Genomic DNA, 26,473 nt, shown 5'->3' with positions numbered 1-26,473 from the left:
CCTGCTCCTCCTCGATACCTCCCCGACTCACCTGGGACGCTCATTTCTTGCCAAAGGTTACCGGGCTGGCACCTCAAAAGAGAAGAGGGCAATGCTTAAATGCCCAGGCCTGAAGTCCCTGCCATTGCCCACAAGGCCAGCAGAAGAGCACCTGAGCTTGTCGCTCGGCTCCTCGACCCGTGGCTCTGCTCCTCTGGCAATACGGATGGGCACTGCCATGAAATCACAGAGGCAAAAGCAAATCCAGACGGATCCCCTCCGAGTGCGACATTCTGACCAAAGTTCCCCTCTCCACTTCCTTTACGCTCACCTCTTACTGCAAGGACCTCCTTCCCATTCTGCTCATGCTTGCCAGGTTGTGCACCATCAGAAAAAAAGCAAATGGCAAAGGATGTGCTTAGATTCACCAAAATTTCAACACGCTAGAAGTACCTTCTGATTCTTACTGGCAGGAAAATGCTGACCTTATTTGTCTGTACTCCAGTGCTGTTAGCCTCAACAACCACCTGCATCCCGACATGAAACAAAGAACAAAAGGATGCTCACAGAATGAGCACAGACAAGAAGGGTTGGAGATAAACATGGATTCTGGGTGGCAGGAAAATGCTCACCTTGTTCGTCTGCCCTCTGGTGCCGATAGCCCAAACCAACGCTTGCATCCCACCTCGAAACAAAAGAGCAAAAACACTCTCATAGAATGACCACTGACAAGAAGGGCAAGAGAAAACTTTGGATGCAGGCTGGATGGAAAATGCTGACCTTGCTCGTCTGCCCTCGGGTGCCGATAGCCCAAACAAACGCTTGCATCCCACCGCAAAAGAAAGAACAAAGAGAGGTTCACACAATGACCTCTGATAAGAAGGACCTGTAAGAACTGCAAAGACAGACTCACAAAAATGTTACATGGGGGATATGCTATGCTCTGCCCTGCACACCCTAGTACTGCTTGTAATACTCAGCCTCTCTTCTTCCCTCTCCTAAGGGACTTCTTCTTAAGCATTCCGTTCCCTACGCTGATTTCAAAAGCCCTCATGGCAATTCCCAAGCCTGTACCCAGCTCTCATCCCCTCTCTGCCTCAGAGTCCCCCACTTATCTTGCAGAGAGACGAGACTGTCAATCCACCTTCCAAAAGCATGTCCCTTCAGCTGCCTCAGGGCTTCCTGCAGTCCCTGGCTTCTTCTCTTTGTCAGCTCCAAGAAAGGAAACCAAAATCAGTGCATGACTTTAGCAGCACATCGGCCAAACGCCAACCGTTCCCACACTCACCGTCTCCTAAGTGCACCCACCTCCTTGTGTCACTGTCTTCAGCAAGAGGTGCAGCTCCCACTGCATGGCACACCTGGAACAGGGAACAAAAGCTTTCAGTGGCATTTCTGACCCTTCCCTGGACCCCTGCTCCTCCTCGATACCTTCCCGACTCACCCGGGACGCTCATTTCTTGCCAAAGGTTACCGGGCTGGCCCCTCAAAGAGAAGAGGGCAATGCTTAAATGCCCAGGCCTGAAGTCCCTGCCATTGCCCACAAGGCCAGCAGAAGAGCACCTGAGCTTGTCGCTCGGCTCCTCGACCCGTGCCTCTGCTCCTCTGGCAATACGGATGGGCACTGCAAAGAAATCACAGAGGCAAAAGCAAATCCAGACGGATCCCCTCCGAGTGCGACATTCTGACCAAAGTTCCCCTCTCCGCTTCCTTTACGCTCACCTCTTACGGCAAGGACCTCCTTCCCATTCTGCTCATGCTTGCCAGGTTGTGCACCATCAGAAAAAAAGCAAATGGCAAAGGATGTGCTTAGATTCACCAAAATTTCAACACGCTAGAAGTACCTTCTGATTCTTACTGGCAGGAAAATGCTGACCTTATTTGTCTGTACTCCAGTGCTGTTAGCCCCAACAACCACCTGCATCCCGACCTGAAAGAAAGAACAAAAGGATGCTCACAGAATGACCACTGACAAGAAGGGTTGGAGATAAACTTGGATTCTGGGTGGCAGGAAAATGCTCACCTTGTTCGTCTGCCCTCCGGTGCCGATAGCCCAAACCAACGCTTGCATCCCACCTCGAAACAAAAGAGCAAAAACACTCTCATAGAATGACCACTGACAAGAAGGGCCAGAGAAAACTTTGGATACAGGCTGGATGGAAAATGCTGACCTTGCTCGTCTGCCCTCCGGTGCCGATAGCCCAAACAAACACTTGCATCCCACCTCGAAAGAAAGAACAAAGAGAGGTTCACACAATGACCTCTGACAAGAAGGACCTGTAAGAACTGCAAAGACAGACTCACAAAAATGTTACAAGGGGGATATGCTATGCTCTGCCCTGCACACCCTTGTGCTGCCTGTAATACTCAACCTCTCTGCTTCCCTCTCCTAAGGGACTTCTTCTTAAACATTCCGTTCCCTACGCTGATTTCAAAAGCCCTCATGGCAATTCCCAAGCCTGTACCCAGCTCTCATCCCCTCTCTGCCTCAGAGCCTTTCACTTATCTTGCAGAGAGATCAGACTGTCAATCCACCTTCCAAAAGCATGTCCCTTCAGCTGCCTCAGGCCTTCCTGCAGTCTCTGGGTTCTTCTCTTTGTCAGCTCCAAGAAAGGAAAGTAAAATCAGTGCATGACTTTAGCAGCACATCGGCCAAACGCCAACCGTTCCCACACTCACCGTCTCCTAAGTGCACCCACCTCCTTGTGTCACTGTCTTCAGCAAGAGGTGCAGCTTGCAGCTCCCACTGCATGGCACACCTGGAACAGGGAACAAAAGCTTTCAGTGGCATTTCTGACCCTTCCCTGGACCCCTGCTCCTCCTCGATACCTCCCCGACTCACCTGGGATGCTCATTTCTTGCCAAAGGTTACCGGGCTGGCCCCTCAAAAGAGAAGAGGGCAACGCTTACATGCCCAGGCCTGAAGTCCCTGCCATTGCCCACAAGGCCAGCAGAAGAGCACCTGAGCTTGTCGCTCGGCTCCTCGACCCGTGGCTCTGCTCCTCTGGCAATACGGATGGGCACTGCAAAGAAATCACAGAGGCAAAAGCAAATCCAGACGGATCCCCTCCGAGTGCGACATTCTGACCAAAGTTCCCCTCTCCGCTTCCTTTACGCTCACCTCTTACTGCAAGGACCTCCTTCCCATTCTGCTCATGCTTGCCAGGTTGTGCACCATCAGAAAAAAAGCAAATGGCAAAGGATGTGCTTAGATTCACCAAAATTTCCACACGCTAGAAGTACCTTCTGAGTCTTACTGGCAGGAAAATGCTGACCTTATTTGTCTGTACTCCAGCGCTGTTAGCCCCAGCAACAGCCTGCATCCCGACATGAAACAAAGAACAAAAGGATGTTCACAGAATGACCACTGACAAGAAGGGTTGGAGATAAACTTGGATTCTGGGTGGCAGGAAAATGCTCACCTTGTTCGTCTGCCCTCTGGTGCCGATAGCCCAAACCAATGCTTGCATCCCACCTCGAAACAAAAGAGCAAAAACACTCTCATAGAATGACCACTGACAAGAAGGGCCAGAGAAAACTTTGGATACAGGCTGGATGGAAAATGCTGACCTTGCTCGTCTGCCCTCCGGTGCCGATAGCCCAAACAAACGCTTGCATCCCACCGTAAAAGAAAGAACAAAGAGAGGTTCACACAATGACCTCTGACAAGAAGGACCTGTAAGAACTGCAAAGACAGACTCACAAAAATGTTACATGGGGGATATGCTATGCTCTGCCCTGCACACCCTAGTGCTGCCTGTAATACTCAGCCTCTCTGCTTCCCTCTCCTAAGGGACTTCTTCTTAAACATTCCGTTCCCTACGCTGATTTCAAAAGCCCTCATGGCATTTCCCAAGCCTGTACCCAGCTCTCATCCCCTCTCTGCCTCAGAGTCCCCCACTTATCTTGCAGAGAGACGAGACTGTCAATCCACCTTCCAAAAGCATGTCCCTTCAGCTGCCTCAGGGCTTCCTGCAGTCCCTGGCTTCTTCTCTTTGTCAGCTCCAAGAAAGGAAACCAAAATCAGTGCATGACTTTAGCAGCACATCGGCCAAACGCCAACCGTTCCCACACTCACCGTCTCCTAAGTGCACCCACCTCCTTGTGTCACTGTCTTCAGCAAGAGGTGCAGCTTGCAGCTCCCACTGCATGGCACACCTGGAACAGGGAACAAAAGCTTTCAGTGGCATTTCTGACCCTTCCCTGGACCCCTGCTCCTCCTCGATACCTCCCCGACTCACCTGGGACGCTCATTTCTTGCCAAAGGTTACCGGGCTGGCCCCTCAAAAGAGAAGAGGGCAATGCTTAAATGCCCAGGCCTGAAGTCCCTGCCATTGCCCACAAGGCCAGCAGAAGAGCACCTGAGCTTGTCGCTCGGCTCCTCGACCCGTGGCTCTGCTCCTCTGGCAATACGGATGGGCACTGCAAAGAAATCACAGAGGCAAAAGCAAATCCAGACGGATCCCCTCCGAGTGCGACATTCTGACCAAAGTTCCCCTCTCCGCTTCCTTTACGCTCACCTCTTACTGCAAGGACCTCCTTCCCATTCTGCTCATGCTTGCCAGGTTGTGCACCATCAGAAAAAAAGCAAATGGCAAAGGATGTGCTTAGATTCACCAAAATTTCAACACGCTAGAAGTACCTTCTGATTCTTACTGGCAGGAAAATGCTGACCTTATTTGTCTGTACTCCAGTGCTGTTAGCCCCAACAACCACCTGCATCCCGACCTGAAAGAAAGAACAAAAGGATGCTCACAGAATGAGCACAGACAAGAAGGGTTGGAGATAAACTTGGATTCTGGGTGGCAGGAAAATGCTCACCTTGTTCGTCTGCCCTCTGGTGCCGATAGCCCAAACCAACGCTTGCATCCCACCTCGAAACAAAAGAGCAAAAACACTCTCATAGAATGACCACTGACAAAAAATTCCAGAGAAAACTTTGGATACAGGCTGGATGGAAAATGCTGACCTTGCTCGTCTGCCCTCCGGTGCCGATAGCCCAAACAAACGCTTGCATCCCACCTCGAAAGAAAGAACAAAGAGAGGTTCACACAATGACCTCTGACAAGAAGGACCTGTAAGAACTGCAAAGACAGACTCACAAAAATGTTACATGGGGGATATGCTATGCTCTGCCCTGCACACCCTAGTGCTGCCTGTAATACTCAGCCTCTCTGCTTCCCTCTCCTAGGGGACTTCTTCTTAAACATTCCGTTCCCTACGCTGATTTCAAAAGCCCTCATGGCAATTCCCAAGCCTGTACCCAGCTCTCATCCCCTCTCTGCCTCAGAGTCCCCTACTTATCTTGCAGAGAGACGAGACTGTCAATCCACCTTCCAAAAGCATGTCCCTTCAGCTGCCTCAGGGCTTCCGGCAGTCCCTGGGTTCTTCTCTTTGTCATCTCCAAGAAAGGAAACCAAAATCAGTGCATGACTTTAGCAGCACATCGGCCAAACGCCAACCATTCCCACACTCACCGTCTCCTAAGTGCACCCACCTCCTTGTGTCACTGTCTTCAGCAAGAGGTGCAGCTTGCAGCTCCCACTGCATGGCACACCTGGAACCGGGAACAAAAGCTTTCAGTGGCATTTCTGACCCTTCCCTTGACCCCTGCTCCTCCTCGATACCTCCCGACTCACCTGGGACGCTCATTTCTTGCCAAAGGTTACCGGGCTGGCACCTCCAAAGAGAAGAGGGCAATGCTTAAATGCCCAGGCCTGAAGTCCCTGCCATTGCCCACAAGGCCAGCAGAAGAGCACCTGAGCTTGTCGCTCGGCTCCTCGACCCGTGGCTCTGCTCCTCTGGCAATACGGATGAGCACTGCAAAGAAATCACAGAGGCAAAAGCAAATCCAGACGGATCTCCTCCGAGTGCGATATTCTGACCAAAGTTCCCCTCTCCGGTTCCTTTATGCTCACCTCTTACTGCAAGGACCTCCTTCCCATTCTGCTCATGCTTGCCAGGTTGTGCACCATCAGAAAAAAAGCAAATGGCAAAGGATGTGCTTAGATTCACCAAAATTTCAACACGCTAGACGTACCTTCTGATTCTTACTGGCAGGAAAATGCTGACCTTTTTTGTCTGCACTCCAGTGCTGTTAGCCCCAAAAACCGCCTGCATCCCGACCTGAAAGAAAGAACAAAAGGATGCTCACAGAATGAGCACTGACAAGAAGGGTTGGAGATAAACTTGGATTCTGGGTGGCAGGAAAATGCTCACCTTGTTCGTCTGCCCTCTGGTGCCGATAGCCCAAACCAACGCTTGCATCCCACCTCGAAACAAAGAGCAAAAACACTCTCATAGAATGACCACTGACAAGAAGGGCCAGAGAAAACTTTGGATACAGGCTGGATGGAAAATGCTGACCTTGCTCGTCTGCCCTCCGGTGCCGATAGGCCAAACAAACGCTTGCATCCCACCTCGAAAGAAAGAGCAAAGAGAGGTTCACACAATGACCTCTGACAAGAAGGGCCTCTAAGAACTGCAAAGACAGACTCACAAAAATGTTACATGGGGGATATGCTATGCTCTGCCCTGCACACCCTAGTGCTGCCTGTAACACTCAGCCTCTCTGCTTCCCTCTCCTAAGGGACTTCTTCTTAAACATTCCGTTCCCTACGCTGATTTCAAAAGCCCTCATGGCAATTCCCAAGCCTGTACCCAGCTCTCATCCCCTCTCTGCCTCAGAGTCCCCCACTTATCTTGCAGAGAGACGAGACTGTCAATCCACCTTCCAAAAGCATGTCCCTTCAGCTGCCTCAGGGCTTCCGGCAGTCCCTGGGTTCTTCTCTTTGTCATCTCCAAGAAAGGAAACCAAAATCAGTGCATGACTTTAGCAGCACATCGGCCAAACGCCAACCATTCCCACACTCACCGTCTCCTAAGTGCACCCACCTCCTTGTGTCACTGTCTTCAGCAAGAGGTGCAGCTTGCAGCTCCCACTGCATGGCACACCTGGAACAGGGAACAAAAGCTTTCAGTGGCATTTCTGACCCTTCCCTTGACCCCTGCTCCTCCTCGATACCTCCCCGACTCACCTGGGACGCTCATTTCTTGCCAAAGGTTACCGGGCTGGCACCTCAAAGAGAAGAGGGCAATGCTTAAATGCCCAGGCCTGAAGTCCCTGCCATTGCCCACAAGGCCAGCAGAAGAGCACCTGAGCTTGTCGCTCGGCTCCTCGACCCGTGGCTCTGCTCCTCTGGCAATACGGATGGGCACTGCAAAGAAATCACAGAGGCAAAAGCAAATCCAGACGGATCTCCTCCGAGTGCGACATTCTGACCAAAGTTCCCCTCTCCGGTTCCTTTATGCTCACCTCTTACTGCGAGGACCTCCTTCCCATTCTGCTCATGCTTGCCAGGTTGTGCACCATCAGAAAAAAAGCAAATGGCAAAGGATGTGCTTAGATTCACAAAATTTCAACACGCTAGAAGTACCTTCTGATTCTTAATGGAAGGAAAATGCTGACCTTTTTTGTCTGCACTCCAGTGCTGTTAGCCCCAAAAACCACCTGCATCCCGACCTGAAAGAAAGAACAAAAGGATGCTCACAGAATGAGCACTGACAAGAAGGGTTGGAGATAAACTTGGATTCTGGGTGGCAGGAAAATGCTCACCTTGTTCGTCTGCCCTCTGGTGCCGATAGCCCAAACCAACGCTTGCATCCCACCTCGAAACAAAAGAGCAAAAACACTCTCATAGAATGACCACTGACAAGAAGGGCCAGAGAAAACTTTGGATACAGGCTGGATGGAAAATGCTGACCTTGCTCGTCTGCCCTCCGGTGCCGATAGGCCAAACAAACGCTTGCATCCCACCTCGAAAGAAAGAGCAAAGAGAGGTTCACACAATGACCTCTGACAAGAAGGGCCTGTAAGAACTGCAAAGACAGACTCACAAAAATGTTACATGGGGGATATGCTATGCTCTGCCCTGCACACCCTAGTGCTGCCTGTAATACTCAGCCTCTCTGCTTCCCTCTCCTAAGGGACTTCTTCTTAAACATTCCGTTCCCTACGCTGATTTCAAAAGCCCTCATGGCAATTCCCAAGCCTGTACCCAGCTCTCATCCCCTCTCTGCCTCAGAGTCCCCTACTTATCTTGCAGAGAGACGAGACTGTCAATCCACCTTCCAAAAGCATGTCCCTTCAGCTGCCTCAGGGCTTCCGGCAGTCCCTGGGTTCTTCTCTTTGTCATCTCCAAGAAAGAAACCAAAATCAGTGCATGACTTTAGCAGCACATCGGCCTAACGCCAACCATTCCCACACTCACCGTCTCCTAAGTGCACCCACCTCCTTGTGTCACTGTCTTCAGCAAGAGGTGCAGCTTGCAGCTCCCACTGCATGGCACACCTGGAACAGGGAACAAAAGCTTTCAGTGGCATTTCTGACCCTTCCCTTGACCCCTGCTCCTCCTCGATACCTCCCCGACTCACCTGGGACGCTCATTTCTTGCCAAAGGTTACCGGGCTGGCCCCTCAAAAGAGAAGAGGGCAATGCTTAAATGCCCAGGCCTGAAGTCCCTGCCATTGCCCACAAGGCCAGCAGAAGAGCACCTGAGCTTGTCGCTCGGCTCCTCGACCCGTGGCTCTGCTCCTCTGGCAATACGGATGGGCACTGCAAAGAAATCACAGAGGCAAAAGCAAATCCAGACGGATCCCCTCCGAGTGCGATATTCTGACCAAAGTTCCCCTCTCCGGTTCCTTTATGCTCACCTCTTACTGCGAGGACCTCCTTCCCATTCTGCTCATGCTTGCCAGGTTGTGCACCATCAGAAAAAAAGCAAATGGCAAAGGATGTGCTTAGATTCACCAAAATTTCAACACGCTAGAAGTACCTTCTGATTCTTACTGGCAGGAAAATGCTGACCTTTTTGTCTGCACTCCAGTGCTGTTAGCCCCAAAAACCACCTGCATCCCGACCTGAAAGAAAGAACAAAAGGATGCTCACAGAATGAGCACTGACAAGAAGGGTTGGAGATAAACTTGGATTCTGGGTGGCAGGAAAATGCTCACCTTGTTCGTCTGCCCTCTGGTGCCGATAGCCCAAACCAACGCTTGCATCCCACCTCGAAACAAAGAGCAAAAACACTCTCATAGAATGACCACTGACAAGAAGGGCCAGAGAAAACTTTGGATACAGGCTGGATGGAAAATGCTGACCTTGCTCGTCTGCCCTCCGGTGCCGATAGCCCAAACAAACGCTTGCATCCCACCTCGAAAGAAAGAGCAAAGAGAGGTTCACACAATGACCTCTGACAAGAAGGGCCTCTAAGAACTGCAAAGACAGACTCACAAAAATGTTACATGGGGGATATGCTATGCTCTGCCCTGCACACCCTAGTGCTGCCTGTAACACTCAGCCTCTCTGCTTCCCTCTCCTAAGGGACTTCTTCTTAAACATTCCGTTCCCTACGCTGATTTCAAAAGCCCTCATGGCAATTCCCAAGCCTGTACCCAGCTCTCATCCCCTCTCTGCCTCAGAGTCCCCTACTTATCTTGCAGAGAGCGAGACTGTCAATCCACCTTCCAAAAGCATGTCCCTTCAGCTGCCTCAGGGCTTCCGGCAGTCCCTGGGTTCTTCTCTTTGTCATCTCCAAGAAAGGAAACCAAAATCAGTGCATGACTTTAGCAGCACATCGGCCAAACGCCAACCGTTCCCACACTCACCGTCTCCTAAGTGCACCCACCTCCTTGTGTCACTGTCTTCAGCAAGAGGTGCAGCTTGCAGCTCCCACTGCATGGCACACCTGGAACAGGGAACAAAAGCTTTCAGTGGCATTTCTGACCCTTCCCTGGACCCCTGCTCCTCCTCGATACCTCCCCGACTCACCTGGGACGCTCATTTCTTGCCAAAGGTTACTGGGCTGGCACCTCAAAAGAGAAGAGGGCAATGCTTAAATGCCCAGGCCTGAAGTCCCTGCCATTGCCCACAAGGCCAGCAGAAGAGCACCTGAGCTTGTCGCTCGGCTCCTCGACCCGTGGCTCTGCTCCTCTGGCAATATGGATGGGCACTGCAAAGAAATCACAGAGGCAAAAACAAATCCAGACGGATCTCCTCCGAGTGCGACATTCTGACCAAAGTTCCCCTCTCCGGTTCCTTTATGCTCACCTCTTACTGCAAGGACCTCCTTCCCATTCTGCTCATGCTTGCCAGGTTGTGCACCATCAGAAAAAAAGCAAATGGCAAAGGATGTGCTTAGATTCACCAAAATTTCAACACGCTAGAAGTACCTTCTGATTCTTACTGGCAGGAAAATGCTGACCTTTTTTGTCTGCACTCCAGCGCTGTTAGCCCCAACAACCGCCTGCATCCCGACATGAAAGAAAGAACAAAAGGATGCTCACAGAATGAGCATTGACAAGGAGGGTTGGAGATAAACTTGGATTCTGGGTGGCAGGAAAATGCTCACCTTGTTCGCCTGCCCTCTGGTGCCGATAGCCCAAAACCAACGCTTGCATCCCACCTCGAAACAAAAGAGCAAAAACACTCTCATAGAATGACCACTGACAAGAAGGGCCAGAGAAAACTTTGGATACAGGCTGGATGGAAAATGCTGACCTTGCTCGTCTGCCCTCCGGTGCCGATAGGCCAAACAAACGCTTGCATCCCACCTCGAAAGAAAGAGCAAAGAGAGGTTCACACAATGACCTCTGACAAGAAGGGCCTCTAAGAACTGCAAAGACAGACTCACAAAAATGTTACATGGGGGATATGCTATGCTCTGCCCTGCACACCCTAGTGCTGCCTGTAACACTCAGCCTCTCTGCTTCCCTCTCCTAAGGGACTTCTTCTTAAACATTCCGTTCCCTACGCTGATTTCAAAAGCCCTCATGGCAATTCCCAAGCCTGTACCCAGCTCTCATCCCCTCTCTGCCTCAGAACCCCCCACTTATCTTGCAGAGAGACGAGACTGTCAATCCACCTTCCAAAAGCATGTCCCTTCAGCTGCCTCAGGGCTTCCTGAAGTCCCTGGGTTCTTCTCTTTGTCATCTCCAAGAAAGGAAACCAAAATCAGTGCATGACTTTAGCAGCACATCGGCCAAACGCCAACCGTTCCCACACTCACCGTCTCCTAAGTGCACCCACCTCCTTGTGTCACTGTCTTCAGCAAGAGGTGCAGCTTGCAGCTCCCACTGCATGGCACACCTGGAACAGGGAACAAAAGCTTTCAGTGGCATTTCTGACCCTTCCCTTGACCCCTGCTCCTCCTCGATACCTCCCGACTCACCTGGGACGCTCATTTCTTGCCAAAGGTTACCGGGCTGGCCCCTCAAAAGAGAAGAGGGCAATGCTTAAATGCCCAGGCCTGAAGTCCCTGCCATTGCCCACAAGGCCAGCAGAAGAGCACCTGAGCTTGTCGCTCGGCTCCTCGACCCGTGGCTCTGCTCCTCTGGCAATACGGATGGGCACTGCAAAGAAATCACAGAGGCAAAAGCAAATCCAGACGGATCTCCTCCGAGTGCGACATTCTGACCAAAGTTCCCCTCTCAGGTTCCTTTATGCTCACCTCTTACTGCAAGGACTTCCTTCCCATTCTGCTCATGCTTGCCAGGTTGTGCACCGTCAGAAAAAAAGCAAATGGCAAAGGATGTGCTTACATTCACCAAAATTTCAACACGCTAGAAGTACCTTCTGATTCTTACTGGCAGGAAAATGATGACCTTATTTTGTCTGCACTCCAGTGCTGTTAGCCCCAACAACCACCTGCATCCCATCCTGAAAGAAAGAACAAAAGGATGCTCACAGAATGAGCACTGACAAGAAGGGTTGGAGATAAACTTGGATTCTGGGTGGCAGGAAAATGCTCACCTTGTTCGTCTGCCCTCTGGTGCCGATAGCCCAAACCAACGCTTGCATCCCACCTCGAAACAAAAGAGCAAAAACACTCTCATAGAATGACCACTGACAAGAAGGGCCAGAGAAAACTTTGGATACAGGCTGGATGGAAAATGCTGACCTTGCTCGTCTGCCCTCCGGTGCCGATAGCCCAAACAAACGCTTGCATCCCACCTCGAAAGAAAGAGCAAAGAGAGGTTCACACAATGACCTCTGACAAGAAGGGCCTGTAAGAACTGCAAAGACAGACTCACAAAAATGTTACATGGGGGATATGCTATGCTCTGCCCTGCACACCCTAGTGCTGCCTGTAATACTCAGCCTCTCTGCTTCCCTCTCCTAGGGGATTTCATCTTAAACATTCCGTTCCCTACGCTGATTTCAAAAGCCCTCATGGCAATTCCCAAGCCTGTACCCAGCTCTCATCCCCTCTCTGCCTCAGAACCCCCCTACTTATCTTGCAGAGAGACGAGACTGTCAATCCACCTTCCAAAAGCATGTCCCTTCAGCTGCCTCAGGGCTTCCGGCAGTCCCTGGGTTCTTCTCTTCATCAGGTCCAAGAAAGGAAACCAAAATCAGTGCATGACTTTAGCAGCACATCGGCCAAACGCCAACCGTTCCCACACTCACCGTCTCCTAAGTGCACCCACCTCCTTGTGTCACTGTCTTCAGCAAGAGGTGCAGCTTGCAGCTCCCACTGCATGGCACACCTGGAACAGGGAACAAAAGCTTTCAGTGGCATTTCTGACCCTTCCCTTGACCCCTGCTCCTCCTCGATACCTCCCCGACTCACCTGGGACGCTCATTTCTTGCCAAAGGTTACCGGGCTGGCACCTCAAAAGAGAAGAGGGCAATGCTTAAATGCCCAGGCCTGAAGTCCCTGCCATTGCCCACAAGGCCAGCAGAAGAGCACCTGAGCTTGTCGCTCGGCTCCTCGACCCGTGGCTCTGCTCCTCTGGCAATACGGATGGGCACTGCAAAGAAATCACAGAGGCAAAAGCAAATCCAGACGGATCTCCTCCGAGTGCGACATTCTGACCAAAGTTCCCCTCTCCGGTTCCTTTATGCTCACCTCTTACTGCAAGGACCTCCTTCCCATTCTGCTCATGCTTGCCAGGTTGTGCACCATCAGAAAAAAAGCAAATGGCAAAGGATGTGCTTACATTCACCAAAATTTCAACACGCTAGAAGTACCTTCTGATTCTTACTGGCAGGAAAATGCTGACCTTATTTGTCTGTACTCCAGTGCTGTTAGCCCCAACAACCACCTGCATCCCGACATGAAAGAAAGAACAAAAAGATGCTCACAGAATGAGCACTGACAAGAAGGGTTGGAGATAAACATGGATTCTGGGTGGCAGGAAAATGCTCACCTTGTTCGTCTGCCCTCCGGTGCCGATAGCCCAAACCAACGCTTGCATCCCACCTCGAAACAAAAGAGCAAAAACACTCTCATAGAATGACCACTGACAAGAAGGGCCAGAGAAAACTTTGGATACAGGCTGGATGGAAAATGCTGACCTTGCTCGTCTGCCCTCCGGTGCCGATAGCCCAAACCAACGCTTGCATCCCACCTCGAAAGAAAGAACAAAGAGAGGTTCACACAATGACCTCTGACAAGAAGGGCCTGTAAGAACTGCAAAGACAGACTCACAAAAATGTTACAAGGGGGATATGCTATGCTCTGCCCTGCACACCCTAGTGCTGCCTGTAATACTCAGCCTCTCTGCTTCCCTCTCCTAAGGGACTTCTTCTTAAACATTCCGTTCCCTACGCTGATTTCAAAAGCCCTCATGGCAATTCCCAAGCCTGTACCCAGCTCTCATCCCCTCTCTGCCTCAGTGTCCCCCCACTTATCTTGCAGAGAGACGAGACTGTCAATCCACCCTCTGAAAGCATGTCCCTTCAGCTGCTTCAGGCCTTCCTGCAGTCCCTGGGTTCTTCTCTTTGTCAGCTCCAAGAAAGGAAACCAAAATCAGTGCATGACTTTAGCAGCACATCGGCCAAACCCCAACCGTTCCCACACTCACCGTCTCCTAAGTGCACCCACCTCCTTGTGTCACTGTCTTCAGCAAGAGGTGCAGCTTGCAGCTCCCACTGCATGGCACACCTGGAACAGGGAACAAAAGCTTTCAGTGGCATTTCTGACCCTTCCCTGGACCCCTGCTCCTCCTCGATACCTCCCCGACTCACCTGGGACGCTCATTTCTTGCCAAAGGTTACCGGGCTGGCACCTCAAAAGAGAAGAGGGCAATGCTTAAATGCCCAGGCCTGAAGTCCCTGCCATTGCCCACAAGGCCAGCAGAAGAGCACCTGAGCTTGTCGCTCGGCTCCTCGACCCGTGGCTCTGCTCCTCTGGCAATACGGATGGGCACTGCAAAGAAATCACAGAGGCAAAAGCAAATCCAGACGGATCCCCTCCGAGTGCGACATTCTGACCAAAGTTCCCCTCTCTGCTTCCTTTACGCTCACCTCTTACTGCAAGGACCTCCTTCCCATTCTGCTCATGCTTGCCAGGTTGTGCACCATCAGAAAAAAAGCAAATGGCAAAGGATGTGCTTACATTCACCAAAATTTCAACACGCTAGAAGTACCTTCTGATTCTTACTGGCAGGAAAATGCTGACCTTATTTGTCTGTACTCCAGTGCTGTTAGCCCCAAAAACGACCTGCATCCCGACCTGAAAGAAAGAACAAAAGGATGCTCACAGAATGAGCACTGACAAGAAGGGTTGGAGATAAACTTGGATTCTGGGTGGCAGGAAAATGCTCACCTTGTTCGTCTGCCCTCTGGTGCCGATAGCCCAAACCAACGCTTGCATCCCACCTCGAAACAAAAGAGCAAAACACTCTCATAGAATGACCACTGACAAGAAGGGCCAGAGAAAACTTTGGATACAGGCTGGATGGAAAATGCTGACCTTGCTCGCCTGCCCTCCGGTGCCGATAGCCCAAACAAACGCTTGCATCCCACCTCGAAAGAAAGAACAAAGAGAGGTTCACACAATGACCTCTGACAAGAAGGACCTGTAAGAACTGCAAAGACAGACTCACAAAAATGTTACATGGGGGATATGCTATGCTCTGCCCTGCACACCCTAGTGCTGCCTGTAATACTCAGCCTCTCTGCTTCCCTCTCCTAAGGGACTTCTTCTTAAACATTCCGTTCCCTACGCTGATTTCAAAAGCCCTCATGGCAATTCCCAAGCCTGTACCCAGCTCTCATCCCCTCTCTGCCTCAGAGTCCCCCACTTATCTTGCAGAGAGACGAGACTGTCAATCCACCTTCCAAAAGCATGTCCCTTCAGCTGCCTCAGGGCTTCCTGCAGTCCCTGGGTTCTTCTCTTTGTCAGCTCCAAGAAAGGAAACCAAAATCAGTGCATGACTTTAGCAGCACATCGGCCAAACGCCAACCGTTCCCACACTCACCGTCTCCTAAGTGCACCCACCTCCTTGTGTCACTGTCTTCAGCAAGAAATGCAGCTTGCAGCTCCCACTGCATGGCACACCTGGAACAGGGAACAAAAGCTTTCAGTGGCATTTCTGACCCTTCCCTGGACCCCTGCTCCTCCTCGATACCTCCCCGACTCACCTGGGACGCTCATTTCTTGCCAAAGGTTACCGGGCTGGCACCTCAAAAGAGAAGAGGGCAATGCTTAAATGCCCAGGCCTGAAGTCCCTGCCATTGCCCACAAGGCCAGCAGAAGAGCACCTGAGCTTGTCGCTCGGCTCTCGACCCGTGGCTCTGCTCCTCTGGCAATACGGATGGGCACTGCAAAGAAATCACAGAGGCAAAAGCAAATCCAGACGGATCCCCTCCGAGTGCGACATTCTGACCAAAGTTCCCCTCTCCGCTTCCTTTACGCTCACCTCTTACTGCAAGGACCTCCTTCCCATTCTGCTCATGCTTGCCAGGTTGTGCACCATCAGAAAAAAAGCAAATGGCAAAGGATGTGCTTACATTCACCAAAATTTCAACACGCTAGAAGTACCTTCTGATTCTTACTGGCAGGAAAATGCTGACCTTATTTGTCTGTACTCCAGTGCTGTTAGCCCCAACAACCACCTGCATCCCATCCTGAAAGAAAGAACAAAAGGATGCTCACAGAATGAGCACTGACAAGAAGGGTTGGAGATAAACTTGGATTCTGGGTGGCAGGAAAATGCTCACCTTGTTCGCCTGCCCTCTGGTGCCGATAGCCCAAACCAACGCTTGCATCCCACCTCGAAACAAAAGAGCAAAAACACTCTCATAGAATGACCACTGACAAGAAGGGCAAGAGAAAACTTTGGATACAGGCTGGATGGAAAATGCTGACCTTGCTCGCCTGCCCTCCGGTGCCGATAGCCCAAACAAACGCTTGCATCCCACCTCGAAAGAAAGAACAAAGAGAGGTTCACACAATGACCTCTGACAAGAAGGGCCTGTAAGAACTGCAAAGACAGACTCACAAAAATGTTACATGGGGGATATGCTATGCTCTGCCCTGCACACCCAAGTGCTGCCTGTAACACTCAGCCTTTCTGCTTCCCTCTCCTAGGGGACTTCATCTTAAACATTCCGTTCCCTACGCTGATTTCAAAAGCCCTCATGGCAATTCCCAAGCCTGTACCCAGCTCTCATCCCCTCTCTGCCTCAGAGTCCCCTACTTATCTTGCAGAGAGACGAGACTGTCAATCCACCTTCCAAAAGCATGTCCCTTCAGCTGCCTCAGGCCTTCCTGCAGTCTCTGGGTTCTTCTCTTTGTCAGCTCCAAGAAAGGAAACCAAAATCAGTGCATGACTTTAGCAGCACATCGGCCAAACGCCAACCATTCCCACACTCACCGTCTCCTAAGTGCACCCACCTCCTTGTGTCACTGTCTTCAGCAAGAGGTGCAGCTTGCAGCTCCCACTGCATGGCACACCTGGAACAGGGAACAAAAGCTTTCAGTGGCATTTCTGACCCTTCCCTTGACCCCTGCTCCTCCTCGATACCTCCCCGACTCACCTGGGACGCTCATTTCTTGCCAAAGGTTACCGGGCTGGCACCTCAAAAGAGAAGAGGGCAATGCTTAAATGCCCAGGCCTGAAGTCCCTGCCATTGCCCACAAGGCCAGCAGAAGAGCACCTGAGCTTGTCGCTCGGCTCCTCGACCCGTGCCTCTGCTCCTCTGGCAATACGGATGAGCACTGCAAAGAAATCACAGAGGCAAAAGCAAATCCAGACGGATCTCCTCCGAGTGCGACATTCTGACCAAAGTTCCCCTCTCCGCTTCCTTTACGCTCACCTCTTACTGCAAGGACCTCCTTCCCATTCTGCTCATGCTTGCCAGGTTGTGCACCATCAGAAAAAAAGAAAATGGCAAAGGATGTGCTTAGATTCACCAAAATTTCCACACGCTAGAAGTACCTTCTGATTCTTACTGGCAGGAAAATGCTGACCTTATTTGTCTGTACTCCAGTGCTCTTAGCCCCAACAACCACCTGCATCCCATCCTGAAAGAAAGAACAAAAGGATGCTCACAGAATGAGCACTGACAAGAAGGGTTGGAGATAAACTTGGATTCTGGGTGGCAGGAAAATGCTCACCTTGTTCGTCTGCCCTCTGGTGCCGATAGCCCAAACCAACGCTTGCATCCCACCTCGAAACAAAAGAGCAAAAACACTCTCATAGAATGACCACTGACAAGAAGGGCCAGAGAAAACTTTGGATACAGGCTGGATGGAAAATGCTGACCTTGCTCGTCTGCCCTCCGGTGCCGATAGGCCAAACAAACGCTTGCATCCCACCTCGAAAGAAAGAACAAAGAGAGGTTCACACAATGACCTCTGATAAGAAGGACCTGTAAGAACTGCAAAGACACACTCACAAAAATGTTACATGGGGGATATACTGTGCTCTGCCCTGCATACCCTAGTGCTGCCTGTAACACTCAGCCTCTCTGCTTCCCTCTCCTAAGGGACTTCTTCTTAAACATTCCGTTCCCTACGCTGATTTCAAAAGCCCTCATGGCAATTCCCAAGCCTGTACCCAGCTCTCATCCCCTCTCTGCCTCAGAGTCCCCTACTTATCTTGCAGAGAGACGAGACTGTCAATCCACCTTCCAAAAGCATGTCCCTTCAGCTGCCTCAGGGCTTCCTGCAGTCCCTGGGTTCTTCTCTTCGTCAGCTCCAAGAAAGGAAACCAAAATCAGTGCATGACTTTAGCAGCACATCGGCCAAACGCCAACCGTTCCCACACTCACCGTCTCCTAAGTGCACCCACCTCCTTGTGTCACTGTCTTCAGCAAGAGGTGCAGCTTGCAGCTCCCACTGCATGGCACACCTGGAACAGGGAACAAAAGCTTTCAGTGGCATTTCTGACCCTTCCCTTGACCCCTGCTCCTCCTCGATACCTCCCCGACTCACCTGGGACGCTCATTTCTTGCCAAAGGTTACCGGGCTGGCCCCTCAAAAGAGAAGAGGGCAATGCTTAAATGCCCAGGCCTGAAGACCCTGCCATTGCCCACAAGGCCAGCAGAAGAGCACCTGAGCTTGTCGCTTGGCTTCTCGACCCATGGCTCTGCTCCTCTGGCAATACGGATGGGCACTGCAAAGAAATCACAGAGGCAAAAGCAAATCCAGACGGATCTCCTCCGAGTGCGACATTCTGACCAAAGTTCCCCTCTCCGGTTCCTTTATGCTCACCTCTTACTGCAAGGACCTCCTTCCCATTCTGCTCATGCTTGCCAGGTTGTGCACCATCAGAAAAAAAGCAAATGGCAAAGGATGTGCTTAGATTCACCAAAATTTCAACACGCTAGAAGTACCTTGTGATTCTTACTTGCAGGAAAATGCTGACCTTATTTGTCTGTACTCCAGTGCTGTTAGCCCCAACAACCACCTGCATCCCACCTGAAAGAAAGAACAAAAGGATGCTCACAGAATGAGCACTGACAAGAAGGGTTGGAGATAAACTTGGATTCTGGGTGGCAGGAAAATGCTCACCTTGTTCGCCTGCCCTCTGGTGCCGATAGCCCAAACCAACGCTTGCATCCCACCTCGAAACAAAAGAGCAAAAACACTCTCATAGAATGACCACTGACAAGAAGGGCTAGAGAAAACTTTGGATGCAGGCTGGATGGAAAATACTGTCATTGTTCGTCTGCCCTCGGGTGCCGATAGCCCAAACCAACGCTTGCATCCCACCTCGAAAGAAAGAACAAAGAGAGGCTCACACAATGACCTCTGACAAGAAGGACCTGTAAGAACTGCAAAGACAGACTCACAAAAATGTTACATGGGGGATATGCTATGCTCTGCCCTGCACACCCTAGTGCTGCCTGTAACACTCAGCCTCTCTGCTTCCCTCTCCTAAGGGACTTCTTCTTAAACATTCCGTTCCCTACGCTGATTTCAAAAGCCCTCATGGCAATTCCCAAGCCTGTACCCAGCTCTCATCCCCTCTCTGCCTCAGAGTCCCCTACTTATCTTGCAGAGAGACGAGACTGTCAATCCACCTTCCAAAAGCATGTTCCTTCAGCTGCCTCAGGGCTTCCTGCAGTCCCTGGGTTCTTCTCTTTGTCAGCTCCAAGAAAGGAAACCAAAATCAGTGCATGACTTTAGCAGCACATCGGCCAAACGCCAACCGTTCCCACACTCACCGTCTCCTAAGTGCACCCACCTCCTTGTGTCACTGTCTTCAGCAAGAGGTGCAGCTCCCACTGCATGGCACACCTGGAACAGGGAACAAAAGCTTTCAGTGGCATTTCTGACCCTTCCCTGGACCCCTGCTCCTCCTCGATACCTCCCCGACTCACCCGGGACGCTCATTTCTTGCCAAAGGTTACCGGGCTGGCCCCTCAAAAGAGAAGAGGGCAATGCTTAAATGCCCAGGCCTGAAGTCCCTGCCATTGCCCACAAGGCCAGCAGAAGAGCACCTGAGCTTGTCGCTCGGCTCCTCGACCCGTGGCTCTGCTCCTCTGGCAATACGGATGGGCACTGCAAAGAAATCACAGAGGCAAAAGCAAATCCAGACGGATCCCCTCCGAGTGCGACATTCTGACCAAAGTTCCCCTCTCCGCTTCCTTTACGCTCACCTCTTACTGCAAGGACCTCCTTCCCATTCTGCTCATGCTTGCCAGGTTGTGCACCATCAGAAAAAAAGCAAATGGCAAAGGATGTGCTTAGATTCACCAAAATTTCAACACGCTAGAAGTACCTTCTGATTCTTACTGGCAGGAAAATGCTGACCTTATTTGTCTGTACTCCAGTGCTGTTAGCCCCAAAAACGACCTGCATCCCGACATGAAAGAAAGAACAAAAGGATGCTCACAGAATGAGCACTGACAAGAAGGGTTGGAGATAAACTTGGATTCTGGGTGGCAGGAAAATGCTCACCTTGTTCGTCTGCCCTCTGGTGCCGATAGCCCAAACCAACGCTTGCATCCCACCTCGAAACAAAAGAGCAAAAACACTCTCATAGAATGACCACTGACAAGAAGGGCCAGAGAAAACTTTGGATACAGGCTGGATGGAAAATGCTGACCTTGCTCGTCTGCCCTCCGGTGCCGATAGCCCAAACAAACGCTTGCATCCCACCTCGAAAGAAAGAACAAAGAGAGGTTCACACAATGACCTCTGACAAGAAGGACCTGTAAGAACTGCAAAGACAGACTCACAAAAATGTTACATGGGGATATGCTATGCTCTGCCCTGCACACCCTAGTGCTGCCTGTAATACTCAGCCTCTCTGCTTCCCTCTCCTAAGGGACTTCTTCTTAAACATTCCGTTCCCTACGCTGATTTCAAAAGCCCTCATGGCAATTCCCAAGCCTGTACCCAGCTCTCATCCCCTCTCTGCCTCAGAGTCCCCTACTTATCTTGCAGAGAGACGAGACTGTCAATCCACCTTCCAAAAGCATGTCCCTTCAGCTGCCTCAGGGCTTCCGGCAGTCCCTAGGTTCTTAGAATCATAGAATCATCATAGAATAGATTGGGTTGGAAAAGACCTCCAAGATCATCAAGTCCAACCCCTGATCCAACTCTAATTACTATATCATGGCACTAAGGGCCATGTCCAATCTCTTTTAAAAACTTCCAGGGATGGTGAATCCACCACCTCTCTGGGCAGGCCGTTCAATGCCTGATCACCCTCTCTGTAAAGAATTTCTTCCTAACATCTAACCTAAACTTCCCTGGCAGAGCTTGAGCCCATGTCCCCTTGTCCTGTTGTTGGTTGCCTGGGAGAAGAGACCAACCCCCACCTGGCTATAACTTCCCTTCAGGTAGTTGAAGAGAGTGATGAGGTCACCTCTAAGCCTTCTCTTCTCTAGACTAAACAATCCCAGCTCCCTCAGCCTCTCTTCATAGGACTTGTGCTCAAGTCCCTTCACCAGCCTGGTTGCTCTTCTCTGGACCCGTTCCAGCACCTCAATATCCTTCCTGAACTGAGGGGCCCAGAGCTGAACACAATACTCAAGGTGTGGCCTCACCAACGCAGAGTACAGGGAAGGATCACTTCCCTGCTCCTGCTGGCCACACTGTTCTTGATGCAGGCCAGGATGCCATTTGCTTTCTTGGCCACCTGGGCACACTGCTGGCTCATGTTCAGCTTCCTGTCAATCAGCACCCCCAGGTCCCTTTCCGCCTGGCTGCTCTCCAACCACTCTGTCCCCAGCCTGTAGCGCTGCAGGGGTTGTTGTGGCCAAAGTGCAGGACCCGGCACTTGGCCTTGTTGAACTTCATCCCATTGGAGTCAGCCCATCTCTCCAGTCTATCCAGGTCCCTCTGCAGAGCCCTCCTGCCTTCTGGTAGGTTGACACTCCCTCCCAACTTGGTGTCATCAGCAAATTTGCTGATGATGGACTCAATCCCTCATCTAGGTCATCGATAAAGATGTTAAACAGGAGTGGGCCCAGCACTGATCCCTGGGGGACACCACTGGTGACCGGCCGCCAGCTGGAGGCAGCCCGTTCACCAGCACTCTCTGGGCCCGGCCCTCCAGCCAGTTCTTAACCCAGCACAGAGTGCCCCTGTCCAAGCCATGGGCTGCCAGCTTTTCCAGGAGTATATTATGGGAGACAGTGTCAAAGGCTTTGCTGAAGTCCAGATAGACCACATCCACAGCCTTCCCCTCGTCCACCAGGTGAGTCACCTGATCGTAAAGGAGATCAGGTTGGTCAAGCAGGATCTGCCTCTCCTAAACCCGTGCTGGCTGGGTCTGATCCCTTGTCCATCTTGTAGGTGCTGTGTGATTGCACACAGGATGATCTGCTCCATAACTCTGCCAGGCACCGAGGTCAGGCTGACAGGCCTGTAGTTACCAGGGTCAGCCTTGCAGCCTTTTTATGGATTGGGGTGATATTTGCCAACTTCCAATCATGTGGGACCTCCCCAGTGAGCCAGGACTGTTGGAAGATAATGGAGAGCGGCTTGGCAAGCTCTTCTGCCAGCTCCCTCATTACCCTAGGATGGATCCCATCTGGTCCCATAGACTTGTGAGGATCCAGGTGGCTCAGTAAGTCACTAACTATTTCCTCCTGGAATACAGGGGGCTATTTGGTTTCCTCTTTCTGTCTACCAGCTCCAGAGGCCAGTTGCCTTGAGGGCCACCTGTCTTACTGGTAAAAACTGAGGCAAAGTAGGTGTTAAGTACCTCAGCCTTCTCCTCATCTCTATTAACTATGTTTCCCTCCAAGTCCATCAAAGAATGGAGGTTTTCTTTGCCCCTCCTTTTGTTATTAATGTATTTATAGAAGGACTTTTTGTTATCCCTAACAGAAGTGGCCAATTTAACTTCAAATTGCGCTTTTGTATCCCTGATTTTCTTTCTGCATGATCTAGCTGTCTTCTTGAATTCTTCGTAAGTAGCCAGCCCTCTCTTCCATAGTCGATAAACTCTCTTTTTATCCCTGATTTCCTTCAGAATCTCCCTGTTTAACCAGGCTGGTTGTCTTCCCCGCCGGCTTGCCTTTCGGCACACCGGTATGGCCTGTTCCTGTGCACTCAAAACTTCCTGTTTGAAGCACATCCATCCCTCCTGGACTCCCTTGTTTTCAAGGGTTGTTTCCCAGGGTATGCTCTGGACTAGATTTCTGAATAGGTCAAAATCTGCCCTCCGGAAGTCCAGCGTAGAGGTTTTATTGTTGTTTCTCCTTGAATCTCTGAGTATTGAAAATTCTATTATTTCATGATCACTATTTCCTAGGCGGCCTTCAACCACTATATCTCCCACCAGCTCCTCTCTGTTTGTAAACAGCAGGTCTAGCGGGGCCTTACCCCTGGTAGGTTCATTTACCAGTTGATGAAGGAAATTGTCCTCTATACACTCCAGGAAATTCCTAGACTGCCTCTTCTCTGCAGTATTGAGCTCCCAGCAGATATCCGGCAGGTTAAAGTCACCTACAAGGACAAGGGCTGACAATTTTGAGACATCCGCCAGCTGCTTGTAGAATAATTCATCCTCTTCATCATCCTGGTAAGGCGGTCTGTAAAAGACACCCATGATGATGTCTGTCTTGTTGGTCTTCCCCCTGATTTTGATCCACAGGCACTCAACCTTATTGTTGCTGACCTCAAGTTCAACAGGGTCCAGAGAGTCTCTAACATATAAAGCCACCCCTCCACCTCTCCTCCCCTGCCTGTTCTTCCTGAAGAGCTTATAGCCTTCCATAGCAGCACTCCAGACATGCGAGTCATCCCACCATGTTTCTGTGATGGCGACTACATCATAGCCTTCCTGCTGCACAATTGCCTCCAGCTCCTCTTGCTTGTTGCCCATACTGCGTGCATTAGTGTACATGCACTTCAGGTGGGCTGTTGATTTAATTCTTAACTCAGGCTTTCCATCCTTAGGCTGATCACTGGAGAGCCCGGTTTCAACCCTTCCCCTTCAAACCTAGTTTAAAGCCCTCCTAATCAGCCTCGCTAACTTATGGGCTACAGTCCTCTTATTCTTCCTAGAAAGATGAATCCCATCTGATTTTAAGAAACTAGGTACCAAGGAGTTTGCCCCATGGTCAAAGAAACCAAAATTTTGATGGTGGCACCAATTCTTTAGCCATCTGTTGAGGAGTTGGGCTTTTTTACTCCTCTCTTTATTTAACTCCTCATCCATCCCAGATAGTACAGGAACTGAGGCAAATATCACCTGTGCTCCTGTCCCCTGAACTGACCGACCCAGTGCTTTAAAGTCTTTTTTAATTATCCTGGCACTTCTTTGATTAATGTCCTCACTGCCAGCCTGGACTACCACCAGAGGATAATAGTCTGAGGGCTGAATTAACTCAGGAAGTCTCCTACTAATATCCCTCACCCTGGCCCCAGGAAGGCAGCATACTTCTTTCTGGGATGGGTCTGGGCGACATATAGGGCCCTCAGTTCCCCTCAAAAGGAGTCACCGACTACAACTACCCTTCTTTTTTTTTTATACCTGTGGTTGTAATCCGTCTTTTGGACAGGGCCGAACTAGGAGGCTCTCTAGAGGGATCATCTTGGCTGTCCTCTACCTGACTGTCTGGGTCCAGAGTCTCGTATCTATTCTTCAAGGGCACCCTGAGGGGTGATGGGGGTCTAGAAAGAATTCTTCTACCTCTCCCATTAGGGACCTGTTTCCATTCCCCCCCATCATTTTGGTCTGCTCCATCTGTCTTATGGCAGGAGAGGGAGGGCTTTGCCGTCTCCTGTTGGACTTCCTTAGGGTTTAAAAGGGTTTGACTCCAACAGTCAACTTCCTTTTCACTCTCCCTAATGCATCTTCTCTTTGTCATCTCCAAGAAAGGAAACCAAAATCAGTGCATGACTTTAGCAGCACATTAGCCAAACGCCAACCATTGCTACACTCACCGTCTCCTAAGTGCACCCACCTCCTTGTGTCACTGTCTTCAGCAAGAGGTGCAGCTTGCAGCTCCCACTGCATGGCACACCTGGAACAGGGAACAAAAGCTTTCAGTGGCATTTCTGACCCTTCCCTTGACCCCTGCTCCTCCTCGATACCTCCCCGACTCACCTGGGACGCTCATTTCTTGCCAAAGGTTACCGGGCTGGCACCTCAAAAGAGAAGAGGGCAATGCTTAAATGCCCAGGCCTGAAGTCCCTGCCATTGCCCACAAGGCCAGCAGAAGAGCACCTGAGCTTGTCGCTCGGCTCCTCGACCCGTGGCTCTGCTCCTCTGGCAATACGGATGGGCACTGCAAAGAAATCACAGAGGCAAAAGCAAATCCAGACGGATCTCCTCCGAGTGCGACATTCTGACCAAAGTTCCCCTCTCCGGTTCCTTTATGCTCACCTCTTACTGCAAGGACCTCCTTCCCATTCTGCTCATGCTTGCCAGGTTGTGTACCATCAGAAAAAAAGAAAATGGCAAAGGATGTGCTTAGATTCAGCAAAATTTGAACACGCTAGAAGTACCTTCTGATTCTTACTGGCAGGAAAATGCTGACCTTATTTGTCTGCACTCCAGTGCTGTTAGCCCCAAAAACCACCTGCATCCCAACCTGAAAGAAAGAACAAAAGGATGCTCACAGAATGAGCACTGACAAGAAGGGCTGGAGATAACCTTGGATTCTGGGTGGCAGGAAAATGCTCACCTTGTTCGTCTGCCCTCCGGTGCCGATAGCCCAAACCAATGCTTGCATCCCACCTCGAAACAAATAGTAAAAACACTCTCATAGAATGACCACTGACAAGAAGGGCCAGAGATAACTTTGGATACAGGCTGGATGGAAAATGCTGACCTTGCTCGTCTGCCCTCCGGTGCCGATAGCCCAAACAAACGCTTGCATCCCACCTCAAAAGAAAGAACAAAGAGAGGCTCACACAATGACCTCTGACAAGAAGGACCTGTAAGAACTGCAAAGACAGACTCACAAAAATGTTACAAGGGGGATATGCTATGCTCTGCCCTGCACACCCTAGTGCTGCCTGTAATACTCAGCCTCTCTGCTTCCCTCTCCTAGGGGACTTCATCTTAAACATTCCGTTCCCTACGCTGATTTCAAAAGCCCTCATGGCAATTCCCAAGCCTGTACCCAGCTCTCATCCCCTCTCTGCCTCAGAGTCCCCTACTTATCTTGCAGAGAGACGAGACTGTCAATCCACCTTCCAAAAGCATGTCCCTTCAGCTGCCTCAGGGCTTCCTGAAGTCCCTGGGTTCTTCTCTTTGTCAGCTCCAAGAAAGGAAACCAAAATCAGTGCATGACTTTAGCAGCACATCGGCCAAACGCCAACCGTTCCCACACTCACCGTCTCCTAAGTGCACCCACCTCCTTGTGTCACTGTCTTCAGCAAGAGGTGCAGCTTGCAGCTCCCACTGCATGGCACACCTGGAACAGGGAACAAAAGCTTTCAGTGGCATTTCTGACCCTTCCCTGGACCCCTGCTCCTCCTCGATACCTCCCCGACTCACCTGGGACGCTCATTTCTTGCCAAAGTTTACCTGGCTGGCCTCTCAAAAGAGAAGAGGGCAATGCTTAAATGCCCACCCCTGAAGTCCCTGCCATTGCCCACAAGGCCAGCAGAAGAGCACCTGAGCTTGTCGCTCGGCTCCTCGACCCGTGGCTCTGCTCCTCTGGCAATACGGATGAGCACTGCAAAGAAATCACAGAGGCAAAAGCAAATCCAGACGGATCCCCTCCGAGTGCGACATTCTGACCAAAGTTCCCCTCTCCGCTTCCTTTACGCTCACCTCTTACTGCAAG

The 26,473-nt window shown here is 50.9% G+C and overlaps 1 protein-coding gene across 14 annotated transcripts; it reads right to left on the bottom strand.

Moving 5' to 3' along the window:
* On the bottom strand, positions 1–26,473 carry LOC126648212 (uncharacterized). Of its 14 annotated transcripts, XM_050330948.1 has the most exons (10): positions 19,715–19,815; positions 16,805–16,924; positions 16,663–16,721; positions 15,100–15,183; positions 13,242–13,389; positions 8,992–9,044; positions 7,448–7,501; positions 5,898–5,925; positions 5,619–5,799; positions 2,637–2,821 (listed from the first exon to the last, which is right to left on the bottom strand). In XM_050330948.1, the coding sequence occupies exons 2-9, from the start codon at positions 16,815–16,817 to the stop codon at positions 5,645–5,647; spliced, it is 594 nt and encodes a 197-aa protein (XP_050186905.1). In that variant the 5' UTR covers positions 16,818–16,924; positions 19,715–19,815; the 3' UTR covers positions 2,637–2,821; positions 5,619–5,644. The 14 variants fall into 14 exon arrangements, with proteins under 14 accessions (XP_050186907.1, XP_050186909.1, XP_050186905.1 ...); XM_050330950.1 differs by lacking the exons at positions 2,637–2,821; positions 8,992–9,044; positions 13,242–13,389 and adding exons at positions 1–72; positions 11,789–11,989 and having other exon boundaries at positions 5,660–5,799; XM_050330949.1 differs by lacking the exons at positions 2,637–2,821; positions 8,992–9,044; positions 13,242–13,389 and adding exons at positions 4,132–4,261; positions 11,789–11,989 and having other exon boundaries at positions 5,660–5,799.

The sequence above is a fragment of the Myiozetetes cayanensis genome, unplaced genomic scaffold, assembly GCF_022539395.1.
Source record: "Myiozetetes cayanensis isolate MyiCay16 unplaced genomic scaffold, myiCay2020 scf457, whole genome shotgun sequence".
Classification (NCBI taxonomy): Eukaryota; Metazoa; Chordata; class Aves; order Passeriformes; family Tyrannidae; genus Myiozetetes; species Myiozetetes cayanensis.
The sequence above is the reverse complement of the archived record's forward strand: the minus strand, read 5'-3'. Positions and strand labels throughout refer to the sequence as shown.